Source organism: Entelurus aequoreus, linkage group LG05, assembly GCF_033978785.1.
Source record: "Entelurus aequoreus isolate RoL-2023_Sb linkage group LG05, RoL_Eaeq_v1.1, whole genome shotgun sequence".
NCBI lineage: Eukaryota > Metazoa > Chordata > Actinopteri > Syngnathiformes > Syngnathidae > Entelurus > Entelurus aequoreus.
In genome coordinates, this window is record NC_084735.1 from 45,824,842 (window position 1) to 45,838,661 (window position 13,820).

Consider the following 13,820-nt stretch of genomic DNA (forward strand, 5'->3'; position numbering starts at 1 on the left):
AATTTCTAGGCACAGTCAAGGCGTTGAGGGGATCTGGTTTGGTGGCTGCAGGATTAGGTCTCTGCTTTTTGCAGATGATGTGGTCCTGATGGCTTCATCTGGCCAGGATCTGCAGCTCTCACTGGATCGGTTCGCAGCTGAGTGTGAAGCGACTGGGATGAGAATCAGCACCTCCAAGTCTGAGTCCATGGTTCTCGCCCGGAAAAGGGTGGAGTGCCATCTCCGGGTTGCGGAGGAGACCCTGCCCCAAGTGGAGGAGTTCAAGTACCTCGGAGTCTTGTTCACGAGTGAGGGAAGAGTGGATCGTGAGATCGACAGGCGGATCGGTGCGGCGTCTTCAGTAATGCGGACGCTGTATCGATCCGTTGTGGTGAAGAAGGATCTGAGCCGGAAGGCAAAGCTCTCAATTTACCGGTCGATCTACGTTCCCATCCTCACCTATGGTCATGAGCTTTGGGTTATGACCGAAAGGACAAGATCCCGGGTACAAGCGGCCGAAATTAGTTTCCTCCGCCGGGTGGCGGGGCTCTCCCTTAGAATAGGGTGAGAAGCTCTGCCATCCGGAGGGAGCTCAAAGTAAAGCCGCTGCTCCTCCACATCGAGAGGAGCCAGATGAGGTGGTTCGGGCATCTGGTCAGGATGCCACCCGAACGCCTCCCTAGGGAGGTGTTTAGGGCACGTCCGACCGGTAGGAGGCCACGGGGAAGACCCAGGACACGTTGGGAAGACTATGTCTCCCGGCTGGCCTGGGAACGCCTCAGGATCCCCCGGGAGGAGCTGGACGAAGTGGCTGGGGAGAGGGAAGTCTGGGCTTCCCTGCTTAGGCTGCTGCCCCTGCGACCCGACCTCGGATAAGCGGAGGAAGATGGATGGATGGATTAAGATTAAAGTACCAATGATTGTCCCACACACACTAGAAGTGGTGAAATTTGTCCTCTGCATTTGTCCCATCCCCTTGGGGAGCAGTGGGCAGCAGTGGGCAGCAGCGGCGCCGCACCCGGGAATCATTTTTGGTGATTTAACCCCCAACTCCAACCCTTTGTTGCTGAGTGCCAAGCAGGGAGGTTATGGGTCCCATTTTTATAGTCTTTGGTATGGATGCTGTATGTATACTTTTGACCCAGCAGATTTGGTCACATTTTCAGTAGAGCCATAATAAATTCATAAAAGAACCAAACTTCATGAATGTTTTTTGTGACAAACAAGTATGTGCTCCAATCACTCTATCACAAAAAAATAAGAGTTGTAGACATTATTGGAAACTCAAGACAGCCATGACATTATGTTCTTTACAAGCGTATGTAAACTTTTGATCACGATTGATATATACATATATACACACATATATATATACACATATATACACATATATACACATATATATATATATATATATATATATATATATATATATATATATATATATATATATATATATATATATATATATATATATATATATATATATATATATATATATATATATATATATATATATACACACACACATATATATATATATACACATATACACACACACACACATATATATATATATATACACATATACACACACACACATATATATATATATGAAGTATTTATTCGTATTTTAACAAAAACAATTTTGGGAATATATGTCAATATGATGTTTGTTGCATGATTAGATACTATATATTAAATTGCATGCAGTACATGCAATCTTTGTTTCAAAATTGAAAGAACAAATACATTTTCGAAATAAGATGGAGTGCTTTATTGGCACACAATATTTTCAGGCTATTGCAAGACATATGTAACGATAAATGGGTTATACTATAGCGCTTTTCTACCTTCAAGCAGTGTTGTTTTTGACAACCATCTTACATTTAGTCTTAGTCTTTTTGACTAAAATGGTTATTAGTTTTAGTCACATTTTAGTCACTTTTATATGTGATAGTTTTAGTCCAGTTTTAGTCCAGTTTTAGTCGACGAAAACTCAAAAGGGTTTTAGTCTAGTTTTAGTCGATGAAAAGTCAAAAAGGTTTTAGTCTAGTTTTAGTCCAAAAAAAAGAATAAAAAGTATAAGTATATAAGTATAGTCTTTTAACAAATTAATTTAGGTCAATAAGTATTGGAGATTGCTGTTGGGCAGTGTCACACATAAGTTGTGAAAATAGCAGCAGATCTATAAGTGCAACCCATTGTAAGCTTGCAGATCTGCTATTTTCACAAATAATAACAATAAAGGAATGTTTTAGACAAATAAGGTTTCCACCCAACAGCAAATTTCTGATCCAAGGATTGTGTATTACACAATAAAGTGGTAACAGTGGAATCAAAGTTCATTACTCCAAAAAAGCCAAAAAACAAAAACCTTCTACTTCAGCAATTGTGGCTTTATTTCTCAGAATTTGTTAAAGGCCTACTGAAACCCACTACTACCGACCACGCAGTCTGATAGCTTATATATCAATGATGAAATCTTAACATTGCAACACATGCCAATACGGCCAGGTTAACTTATAAAGTGCAATTCAAAATTTCCCGGGGAACTTCCGGTTCAAAACGCCTTTGAGGATGACGTATGCGCGTGACGTAGCCAGTGGAACACAGGTATGGCTTCCCCATTGAAGCCAATACGAAATAGCTGTTTTCATCATTATTCTACAGTATTTTGGACATCTGTGTTGGTGAATCTGTTGCAATTTGTTCATTGCATTATGGAGAAAGAAGCTGAGCAAGCAAAGAAGAAAGTCGGTGCGAAGCGGAGTATTTTGCGAGGGAAGTCAGCAACACAACACAGTCGGTGTTTCATTGTTTACATTCCCGAAAGATGCAGTCAAGATCGAAGAACTTACCAGGAGGACTTTGACTTCGTTAACAGACGCAGACGCGATACCGTGAGTACGCTTCCAAACATTTGATCGCTTGCTATAACTAGCTCGAGCTGGTAGTAGCTAGTAGCTAGCATAACAAACACCTAGGTGTTTGTTAAGCGGGATTAATTTGTGGCATATTAAATATAAGCCTGGTTGTGTTGTGGCTAATAGAGTATATATATGTTTTGTGTTTATTTACTGTTGTAGTCATTCCCAGCTGAATATCAGGTCCCACCCGTGCGCTTCCAAACATTTGATTGCTTGCCCATGCGTGCGTGTCATGTACGTAACTTTGGTTAAATATATAAGCTTTATGAACCTTGGGTTAGGTGAACGGTTCTTTGGGCTGAGTGAGTGTGTGTGTTGTGCAGGTGTTTGAATTGTATTGGCGGGTTATATATACGGGATCCCGTCCATATTACTATATGGTATAACTAGCTCGAGCTAGTAGCTAGTAGCTAGCATAACAAACACCTAGGTGTTTTTATGTGGGATTAATTTGTGGCATATTAAATATAAGCCTGGTTGTGTTGTGGCTAATAGAGTATATATATGTCTTGTGTTTATTTACTGTTTTAGTCATTCGCAGCTGAATATCAGGTCACCCCCGGCTCTCACAGCATCTTCCCTATCTGAATCGCTTCCACTCACCACTAGTCCTTCACTTGCACTTTACTCATCCACAAATCTTTCATCCTCGCTCAAATTAATTGGGAAATCGTCGCTTTCTCGGTCCGAATCTCTCTCACTTCATGCGGCCATAATTGTAAACAATAGGGAACTTTGCGTGTATGTTCAATTGACTACGTCACGCTACTTCCGGTAGGGGCAAGCCTTTTTTTATCAGATACCAAAAGTTGCGATCTTTATCGTCGTTGTTCTATACTAAATCCTTTCAGCAAAAATATGGCAATATCGCGAAATGATCAAGTATGACACATAGAATAGATCTGCTATCCCCGTTTGAATAAAAAAAATTCATTTCAGTAGGCCTTTAAAGTACAATTAACATAAACATGCCCAAAATATGAGTGATGGATGAGGAACACATATGCTCAACTTGGCCATGTCTGCCAGTGCAATTACAACAGATATCATACAACCCCACTCTCTTTAATTTGTGCAAACCATGTAATAAAATAATCAATTAATGCCTGATTCCTTAATAGGGCTGCACAACGTCACTTGTGGCTTTTAGGCTAAAGCTAGCAGACTCTACGTATAACAGTAACTCGACCTGTTTAACATATCAAGTTACGTGCTGACAGAACGTACTCACAAAGAGATAACCACACCGTCACTGAATGGAAACATGGCTAAACATGCTGCTAAAGTAACACACACACATAATGAATTGACGTTAGCGTAACAAAAGCTAACTTTAGCCTGAAGTTAGCAGCCCATTTGCGCCAGGAGTATGTGGAAAACGTACTAATGTATTAGCTTACGATGACATTTATCGATTATGTTAACAGCATTTGTAACTTACCTTCGAAAAAATATCCTTGTGGCGAGCCTTAAGGTGCCACTTAAGGTTGGTCGTATTTTTCCGCATATTTTGTGGCCACATTTGTCACCGTCTTCCTTCACAATACACTCTGTTTTATTATCTGCTGGGTTATATTTAAAATACACCCATATGTCGTCTCTATGTTTGCGACCACCGAGCCCCTGTGTTGAAACTGCCGCCGCCATCACGGTCCATTGCCTGATGAGTAACAACAGTCTGACGTGTTGAGCACGTTGTGCGCTGCATGCCAGTTGGTGGGCGTGGTTTTAATTGACACACACAATAAACAGAAATGTCATGCATTTTAAATGTCTGACAGATTACCCACTAACATTTTCGTCCGTTCTCGTCTCGTCAACGAAAACTCACACACATCTCGTCATGTTTTCGTCATCAGAAAGACATGTTTATCTCGTCACCGTCTCGTTATAGTCATGAAAAAAAGTGGCGTCAACGAAATGATTTCGTCATCGTTGACGAAAACAACACTGCCTTCAAGGTACTCAAAGCGCTTTGACAGTATTTCCAAATTCACCCATTCACACACACATTCACACACTGATGGTGGGAGCTGCCATGCAAGGCGCTAACCAGCAGCCATCAGGAGCAAGGGTGAAGTGTCTTGCCCAAGGACACAACGGATGTGACTAGGATGGTAAAAGGTGGGGATTGCACCCCAGTAACCAGAAACCCTCCGATTGCTGGCACGGCCACTCTACCAACTTCTCCATGCCGTCCCCATTTATATGTGACGATAAACGGTAAAAAGATGTTGAGTTTGTCACGTGTGGTTAGATGATTGGTGGCTGTCTCTGTAAATCCTTACCTTGTTTACATGGACAGCTAGATGATGTGTTTGCATTAGCACAACTGTTCTCCTTACAGATCGACTCCCCCTCATCATGGCTCCTACATTCATTACAACTACGCTCCTCTGCCTCAGGACAACCCTTTCCACACAGGAAAGTGTGTGAGTGAACATGGTTTCACATGAAAGTTCAGCTACAGTAGGCCATCCAGGCTCCTCACCTCCTCGTGATCCTTTTCCTTGAGCTCTTCTTCCTGGTTGTCAAAGCCGCATCTGTTTTTGCGTCGAATCTTACGTTTTTGCCTCTTTTTCTCCTGCTTAAGCTGTTTTACTCTTTCTTTCTCGGACTGCTCCTCAACAAATTGCTCAAGTCGACTGATCCCCTGAATCTTCTCCACTGCCATCTAGGGGCAGAACAATATTCAGCAAGGAATATTTATCACAGTGCCAAAACTCATCACTGGCTTACAAGACCAGTACTGTACCTCAAAGCTTTTGCGCAGTTCATCAATGCCTAGATGATACAATATATGCCAGGTCTGCTCTTCTGCACGTAGTTTCTGCCAGATTCTATGCAGTCGCTCATAGAGATGAATGCCCAAACAAGTCAGGACTTCTTCTTGTGCAATGTCAATGGTCTTGGCATGTCTCTCCCTATAATTAAGGACAAAAAGGGTTAAACAAAAGATAGTGACTACACACTTGCTTTAAGAATGTTTAAATACTCGTAGCCTCCGGCAAACTCCGGCTCAGCTCGACCGAGGAGGTGAGCGATGAAGTCAGTCTCATAGCACACATGAATGTGGCGCTCACGAGGACAGCAGCACAGTCCCTCGTACAACACAGCACAATAGTCCTTCTCTTCACTACTGTCCACCTCTCCAATCAGGATGTTGTATGCCCTCAGCACTTTATTCTTACAATCAATGCAAAACCTGAGGGGGGAAAAGTGTAAAAATTAAGAAACTTCCTTTCTCTTTAAAGAGATGTGCCACTTTTGTGTAGGTGCCATATTGGTTATGAAGATGCATTTTCGAAACTGAATACACATTTTATGTATGGAATTATCATCATTAGAATTATTATAAATAAAATCCCTAGCAGATCTTTAGAATCTAATGTATCAAGGTATACTTGGCTGAAAAAGGTAATTGTTTTGACTTATAATGGACACAGTCACTTCAAGTGTTTTTGGGCTGTTTGCTGAAGGCAATCCAGGTGATGATAAATGTGGCACAATTAGTAGGAGAGTCACAGTTTTTCCAACCGTGTATTGCATGTATTTTGTGTGTATCGTGGGTTGGACATTTTGTTGAATGAGTACATGGATCATGTGGATTACTTTGTGTAGGATAGCTTGCAACAGTTGAAGGAGTACATTGTTTTGTGAAATTTTTGTCTTTCTGGCTAATAAATGTACAGCATTGCAACTCACAACTTCGGCTTTGTGGAACGCGCGTCAGCCACAGACTCAACTTACAAGGAACAAATTAGATTGTTTTATTTGAATTGTAAAAACCCAACATTGCCTGTGTTTTTGCAAGTGTCTCTCCAGCGTCTCCAAAAGACAGGCACTATCGACTAGGACCACTTCATCCCTGCATTCCTGGGACATCCGCTCCCACACGTCCATCCAGCTCCCCCTGGAAATAAATACAACAGAAACTTGACAAGCGCAATCAGAAGGCAAAGGGGTTTAAAATTTGTCACCTGTAATATCAATGACTAAATGACTTTAAAAATTGGCTCTTAATAGCTAAAACGATGTCGTTTTCCTTCAAAAAATCTGATTAAATCCTACATAAGCACAACATTAGGGCTGCACGATTATGGCCAAAATAATTATCACAATTATTAATCACGATTATTCATTGTTAGGTAAAACGGTGTTTCCCCCAGGTTGGCAATTTACTTGCGATAATTAATGTGTCCCAGAGGTAGAGGTGGGGGGCGTAAAGCAATCATGTAATTTGTACTGACAAAGTAGAGCTAAATAAACATATTTAAAGGCAAATTTTGTGTTCTTGTTCATTATTAGTATTCACATGTATTTTTTTTTCATTACATGATTCTCTTTTTGGGTTTCTTCAGGGCCATAACAAAAGCAGCCACGTTCTGCAGGTGGCCCACAAATCATCGAATGGACAACCCTGCTTGACTTCATCATACATTTGATCGTTTGTCGTGTGAAACATGCACACTAAAAAGACAAAACACAATTGCAACCCATTTGTCGACAATAAAACAGGCTGACGATAAATTAATTTGTCGACAATAGTCGGTGACATCATCACGCGTGTTTTTCCGGACGGAAGCGTGTAAGCGCGCCCTCCCGCAACATTGCAGGTGAAAACATGTAAAGTGGGGGAACATTTCACCTTAATCTTGTCAAAAGAATTGAATACCTTGCCTATTTTGCAAAGCGGACCTTGTTTTTTATGGCAGTGCATCTGTGATACGGGAGCATTTATGATGTCGGACATCCGGAGGATGCGATCTCAACTCTATAAGATGGTTAGCTTGTTACCTTGCTCGCTAGCTAAGTGTGAGACGAAGTTTTGTGAAAATTAGATTTAACTATCATTTTAGCCAAAGTCTGCCAGCTAACCTTTGTCTATATCAATTCAAGTACTTTGTCAGGAACTCCAGGTGTGAAACAGCGTCAATATCAAATGCCAAACATACAGATATACAAACACGCACACACGAACATTAGGCACCACTGCTGAAAACATAAAAGAATAATCTTTTAGATCGCTAAAATGGTCAGAATTAATGGAGTCCATTTGATTGCTAAAAATGCCAGGAGTTTATCAATATTTTTTTAAAACATCATCACAAAATGCTTGTTTCTAATTGACAAAGTTAGGTAGCTTTGTTAGTTTTTATTGCTGCTACTTTTAATGTCCTTTGTTTTCATAAAGTTATTTTTGTAGCAGCCTATGATGAGGACAGTTACATTATAAATACATATTTATGAATGAATTAGTCATATTTTTAGTGAGCACATGTCTAAACATATCTTAAGCAGAATTTAAAAGCAGATGGTTAACTAGAGCTACTGAATAGGTGTATGCTTCATAATCCAATTAGTCCACTAATTGTTCAAATATGACTAATGACAAATGACTAATCAACTGTCAAAATAGTCGTTCTGCATAAATTCTAAGTTTGAAAATGCAACTTCTGCCCTTTAAAGGGAATTTTCTTATAATAGCATAAACTCTATGACAGGATTAAAGCAACTATATATGACCATGAATTGCACAGACTATCAGAGATAAAAACATACAAGACTGTGCAGCTACAATGCATGCAGTGTTATGTTATGCTCTGCATTATCTCACCAATAGGAATGTTGACGGTGAATACATTCACTCTGTCATGCAGTCCTTGCAGGTTTTCAACTTTCTATGATGCTGCCTGCAATGTCCACGTCTGAGGCTTCAACAGTGCAGGTTCACATTAGCCTGAACTGAACCACACGCAAAGCAAAGTGTTCTTTATCTTACTGCAACCACTGGAAGTGCCATTGTGGCTGAAAGCACAAGTCTTTACGACAGCACAACTCTTTCTCACGCTGTCTCACGACAGTACAAATCCGTTCCTCACTTCCTGTCTGCAGGGTTTTGTCATAAGTTTATAACAGAGAATAAGAAGGCTACACAATTACTTTAGAATTGGAGTTCATGTTTTCTGATTGTGGTTATTGTAACGTAGGGGTATCCAAACTTTGGCCATGGAGCACAGTATAAAAAAATGGAAAATATATAGTCCCTTTTCATTTATCATACATGCTATGGGACACCACACTGTTATAGGTAAAGTACATACAACAGCTTTGTCTTACTTCTTCTTAAACTATACTGTGGGCGATCAAATGAATAAAATAATTTTCTAATTAAGAAATTATCCGGTGTTAAAAAAAATTACTTCCTTCCTGGCTTGATTGTGTTGTTGTCATGGCTGTTTGAATTGTGTATTGTTGAAATTGTTTTCTAAACTTTTAATTCTGTTATATTATCTATTAGGGCTGTGAATCTTTGGGTGTCCCACGATTCGATTCAATATCGATTCTTGGGGTCACGATTTGATTCAAAATGGATTTTTTTTTTTCAATTCAACACGATTCTCGATTCAAAAACGATTTTTTTCCCAATTCAAAACGATTCTCTATTCATTCAATACATAGGATTTCAGCAGGATCTACCCCAGTCTGCTGACATGCAAGCAGAGTAGTAGATTTTTGTAAAAAAGCTTTTATAATTGTAAAGGACAATGTTTTATCAACTGATTGCAATAATGTAAATTTGTTTTAACTATTAAATGAACCAAAAATATGACTTATTTTATCTTTGTGAAAATATTGGACACAGAGTGTTGTCAAGCTTATGAGATGCGATGCAAGTGTAAGCCACCTGTGACACTATTGCTCTTTTTATTTATTTTTATTTTTATAAATGTCTAATGATAATGTAAATGAGGGATTTTTAATCACTGCTATGTTGAAATTGTAACTAATATTGATACTGTTGTTGATAATATTCATTTTTGTTTCACTACTTTTGGTTTGTTCTGTGTCGTGTTTGTGTCTCCTCTCAATTGCTCTGTTTATTGCAGTTCTGAGTGTTGCTGGGTCGGGTTTGGTTTTGGAATTTGATTGCATTGTTATGGTATTGCTGTGTATTGTTTTGTTGGATTGATTAATTAAAAAAAATAAAAATAATAATTTCAAAAAAATAAATAAATAAAAATCGATTTTTTTAAAATGAGAATCGATTCTGAATCGCACAACGTGAGAATCGCGATTCGAATTCGAATGGATTTTTTCCCACACCCCTATTATCTATTACAATATGGTATATTCTTACTGGTAAAAACTGGGAAAAAACAGCGTATATCTTTGTAATGAACATTCACAGTCCTCAGTTTTTTGTGGCAATTTAGTAACTAATAAGAGTACCGGTAATCAGTATTTATCTAGTCTTGTAATTCGGGCTGTCAAAAATTAACTCATGTGACTAATGACAAAAAAATATTGTATTATCATGTATATACGCAAATTAATAAGGCAATTTTACCTTACTTTCCCTTATCGCAGATAGTTACCTGACAGGTGGTGCGAGTTGTTATACTCAGTGATCAGCTCATGCATACAACAGTGATAAGATGAGTAAGAAGACTCCAACTGTTATGCTCGCAGGCAATTTTCACTTCAAAATACCCCTTAATGGGTGATTAGATAAAACTGTTACCAAGTTTTGAGCAAACAAATGACATGGATTTAAGTAAAACATGTTAAAAAGTTCCTGTATGACATTCTGACAATAAAGTTGCATATGTTTACATATACTGGGGTCTTTTTTTAAGTTAATTAAAATGTTGTGCTTCATCATGATTAATCCAAAATCAAAAGTGTGATTAATTTGACTGAAGAATTTAATCATTTGACAGCACTAGACGCATGTGACACTTGTGCTTTTTGCTGTAATTTTAACACTGGTCCTTGTGTTCACATTTGAGCTGAAGTGAATTACACCGCATGCGTTTAAAAGTGGATGTGGTTAGATTCTGATTAAGATTAGGAACTTCTGTTGCATCATACACAATTTCCCCATCGTGGGATAAATACACGTCTAGCCTTTCCTATTTCTATGAGCAACAGAGATGACCATTTACTTACCCCAATGGTCTGAGTTTGTTTGTGTCCAAGGAGTGCAACTGGCATCGGTTGCTCTTTTTACTTTTTGGAATGGCATCAATCACATCATTCAAATTTGACCTGTCAAACAAAAAAAAAAATAGGAGAACAATTTTAATGTTGGCAAAGTTTATACAGATATAACAATTGTGGGCAACTAACTGACACAGAACAAGACAAAATATACTACTTTTAATACTGAAACACAAAGATGCCTACATTTCACATTTTAAATTGCAAAATTCAACAATTTCTTGTTGAACCTACTAACACACATTGTTCCTATCTAGACTATATGAAAAAACTTTTTTTTTTCTAAATCTTACCCTTGAATGTAGAAAAGCCTGTATAGCTTCTTCATATCCGCTAAACAAGCCTTGGTGACAGACAGCTTTCCTGGGGCAGTCACTGTGAGCGGCTCTAAGGCCGGGGTCCCAGATTCCACTAAATTGGAGAAAAGGCGCTCCACACTGCGTCTGCAACCCACGCAGGGCACCATTTGGGACAATGCTCGGTACAGCTCTCCGGACAACACCGTCAGGGCCATCGTCAAGTCCTGTTCCTTCAACTTGTGGTGACCCTAAAGGCAAAGAGATCATGTGCAAGTTATGTCTTGCAGTCATTTAACAAAAATGGTACAGTAGAGTGTGTGAATGTTGTCTGTCTATCTGTCTGTGTTGGCCCTGCGATGAGGTGGCGACTTGTCCAGGGTGTACCCTGCCTTCCGCCCGATTGTAGCTGAGATAGGCTCCAGCACCCCCCGCGACCCCAAAAGGGAATAAGCGGTAGAAAATGGATGGATGGATGGTACAGTAGAACTTACAAAGTGGACTGACCCAATGCAGGATTCAACTTACTGTAAATTTGCTAGACCAATAACAACACAGATTTCAAGCATTTGACACACCATCAGACTTTACATCACATGAGACTTGAGCAAACGCACAAGCTCCCTGAGCATTCAGTGGACCATGTGTGGGCAACATCAGACGTGCACAGAGGCCACACCGGCAGCACAGCTGTCCCAAACCTGACATCATTACAAGTTAAGGCCTTGTTCACACTGCAGGTCAATTACGATTGTTTTGCTCGTATGTGACCTGTATCTTATTTTGTTATGTCTGTAGCCACGTGCACATGGACAACATTTATTTAATCTGATCCCATGCAGATTAGAATGTTACTGTGTATAACGACCCTAAAAAAACGTGCATTTTCATGCATCACACCTTAAATTGGAATATTTTACTGTGACATGAGCAAGTTTGCTCACTGCAGGTGCTGAAAAAGCAGTGACTTCCACTGTAAACAAACACGCTTTTGTGCATTTCTGCTTGTTCAACATTCTCACTGTATTAATACTTGTTCCCTTCTGTTCACTACTTTTGTTTTACCTTTCTTTTTTAAATGGAGATTTTCTGTGCTTCTTTATGTTGTGATTATGTACAGGTTGCAGCATGTCTTTATGTTATGACATTCTGTGTATGTGTTTGAGGCTAGCAAATAGCGCTTGGAGTAGCTGTAATGGCGTGAATAAAATAGCTTGTTAAGACCACTACTGGATCACTTTTTTTATTATTACATCGACACAGGACACTCAAGAACATACTTTTGTTTTTGCAAGTCTTGTTTTAAAGCAATAAACAACAGTTTATGACGCTACGTCTGTAATGTTGACTGGGGGAGACAGTAGTGAGACAATCGCTTCATTCCGAGACTATTCAATTTAGTTCCTCTCCACCACCAAAATATAACTGAAATCAAAAACATGTGCAATAAGGATAATTCTAACCCAAATTTCTGTGTTTCATGTGTGTTTTCATGTGCTACAATCTGACTGACTTTCGGCATAAACAAACCGTTTTGATCGGAATTAAATTTTGATCCGAACGTGTGTGATCTAAATGTGTCCATGTGCACATAGATAATGTGAACAGTACAAAAACAAATGTTTTATATCCGACCAAGGCCTCTTTCATATGCGAAAATAAATCGGATATACCAGGGGTCGGCAACCTTTACCACTCAAAGAGCCATTTTGGCAAGTTTCACAAATTAAAGAAAGTAATGGGAGCCACAAAAAAAAAATTAAAATTTAAAATGAAAAACACTGCATACAAAGCTTAAATGCTTTGTGCTATGTTAACCAGGGGTCTCCGACACACGCACCGGCACGCACTTTAATTTGGAAATTTGATGTTAGTGCAGCCCGCGAGTTTTGAATGAATGGCGCTTGATAGCGTCATACTTGCCAACCTTCTCATTTTTCCCGGGAGACTCCCGAGTATCAGAGCGTGATGACACTGCATTTGGCGCCCTCTACAGCCTGCCCTAACAGTGTACCTGCTCGACCACACGTAGAATGCAATTTCAGCTTGCTCACGTAAGTGACAGCAAGGCGTACTCACTCAGCAGCCACACATCTTACACTGACGGTACCAATACCCAGAATCCCATGCAGCCCTAACTCTTCCGCTCAACCAACGCACGGAGAGGGGGGGGGGGGTTGATGTGTGGGGGGATTTGGTGGTAGTGGGGGTGTATAATGTAGACCGGAAGAGTTAGGGCTGCATGGGATTCTGGGTAATGGTTGTGTTGTGTTTATGTTGTGTTACGGTGGGATGTTCTCCAGAAATGTGTTTTTAATTCTTTTTTGGTGTGGGTTCACAGTGTGGCGCATATTTGTAACGTAACAATGTTGAAGTTGTTTGATACGGCTACCGTCAGTGTAAGCTGTGTGGCTGATGAGTAAGTATGCTTTGCTGTCTCCTGTGTGTGCAAGTAATAACAACATGCAAGATGTGACTGGACTGGCACGCTGTATGTAAATGTTATAGAGGACAATTACTGCAGTGCAATTAGGGCACGCCTTTATTTAGTAATTAGAGTGTAAATAGGGTTATTTTTTCCCTGGGAGTAATCTATGAAAGACACTGAGAT

General features: G+C 39.6%; 1 protein-coding gene across 2 annotated transcripts in view; it reads right to left on the minus strand.

The window, feature by feature from the left end:
- Window positions 1-13,820, minus strand: part of ggnbp2 (gametogenetin binding protein 2) — a 33,677-nt gene that overhangs the window by 12,948 nt on the left and 6,909 nt on the right. For both annotated transcript variants that reach the window (XM_062048241.1, XM_062048242.1), the window contains exons 4-10: window positions 11,207-11,460; window positions 10,863-10,961; window positions 6,709-6,822; window positions 5,905-6,114; window positions 5,665-5,833; window positions 5,401-5,583; window positions 5,198-5,321 (exon numbers count right to left, since the gene is read on the minus strand). In XM_062048241.1, coding sequence (XP_061904225.1) covers window positions 5,198-5,321; window positions 5,401-5,583; window positions 5,665-5,833; window positions 5,905-6,114; window positions 6,709-6,822; window positions 10,863-10,961; window positions 11,207-11,460 — 1,153 coding nt within the window. The remainder of the gene's footprint in view (window positions 1-5,197; window positions 5,322-5,400; window positions 5,584-5,664; window positions 5,834-5,904; window positions 6,115-6,708; window positions 6,823-10,862; window positions 10,962-11,206; window positions 11,461-13,820) is intronic.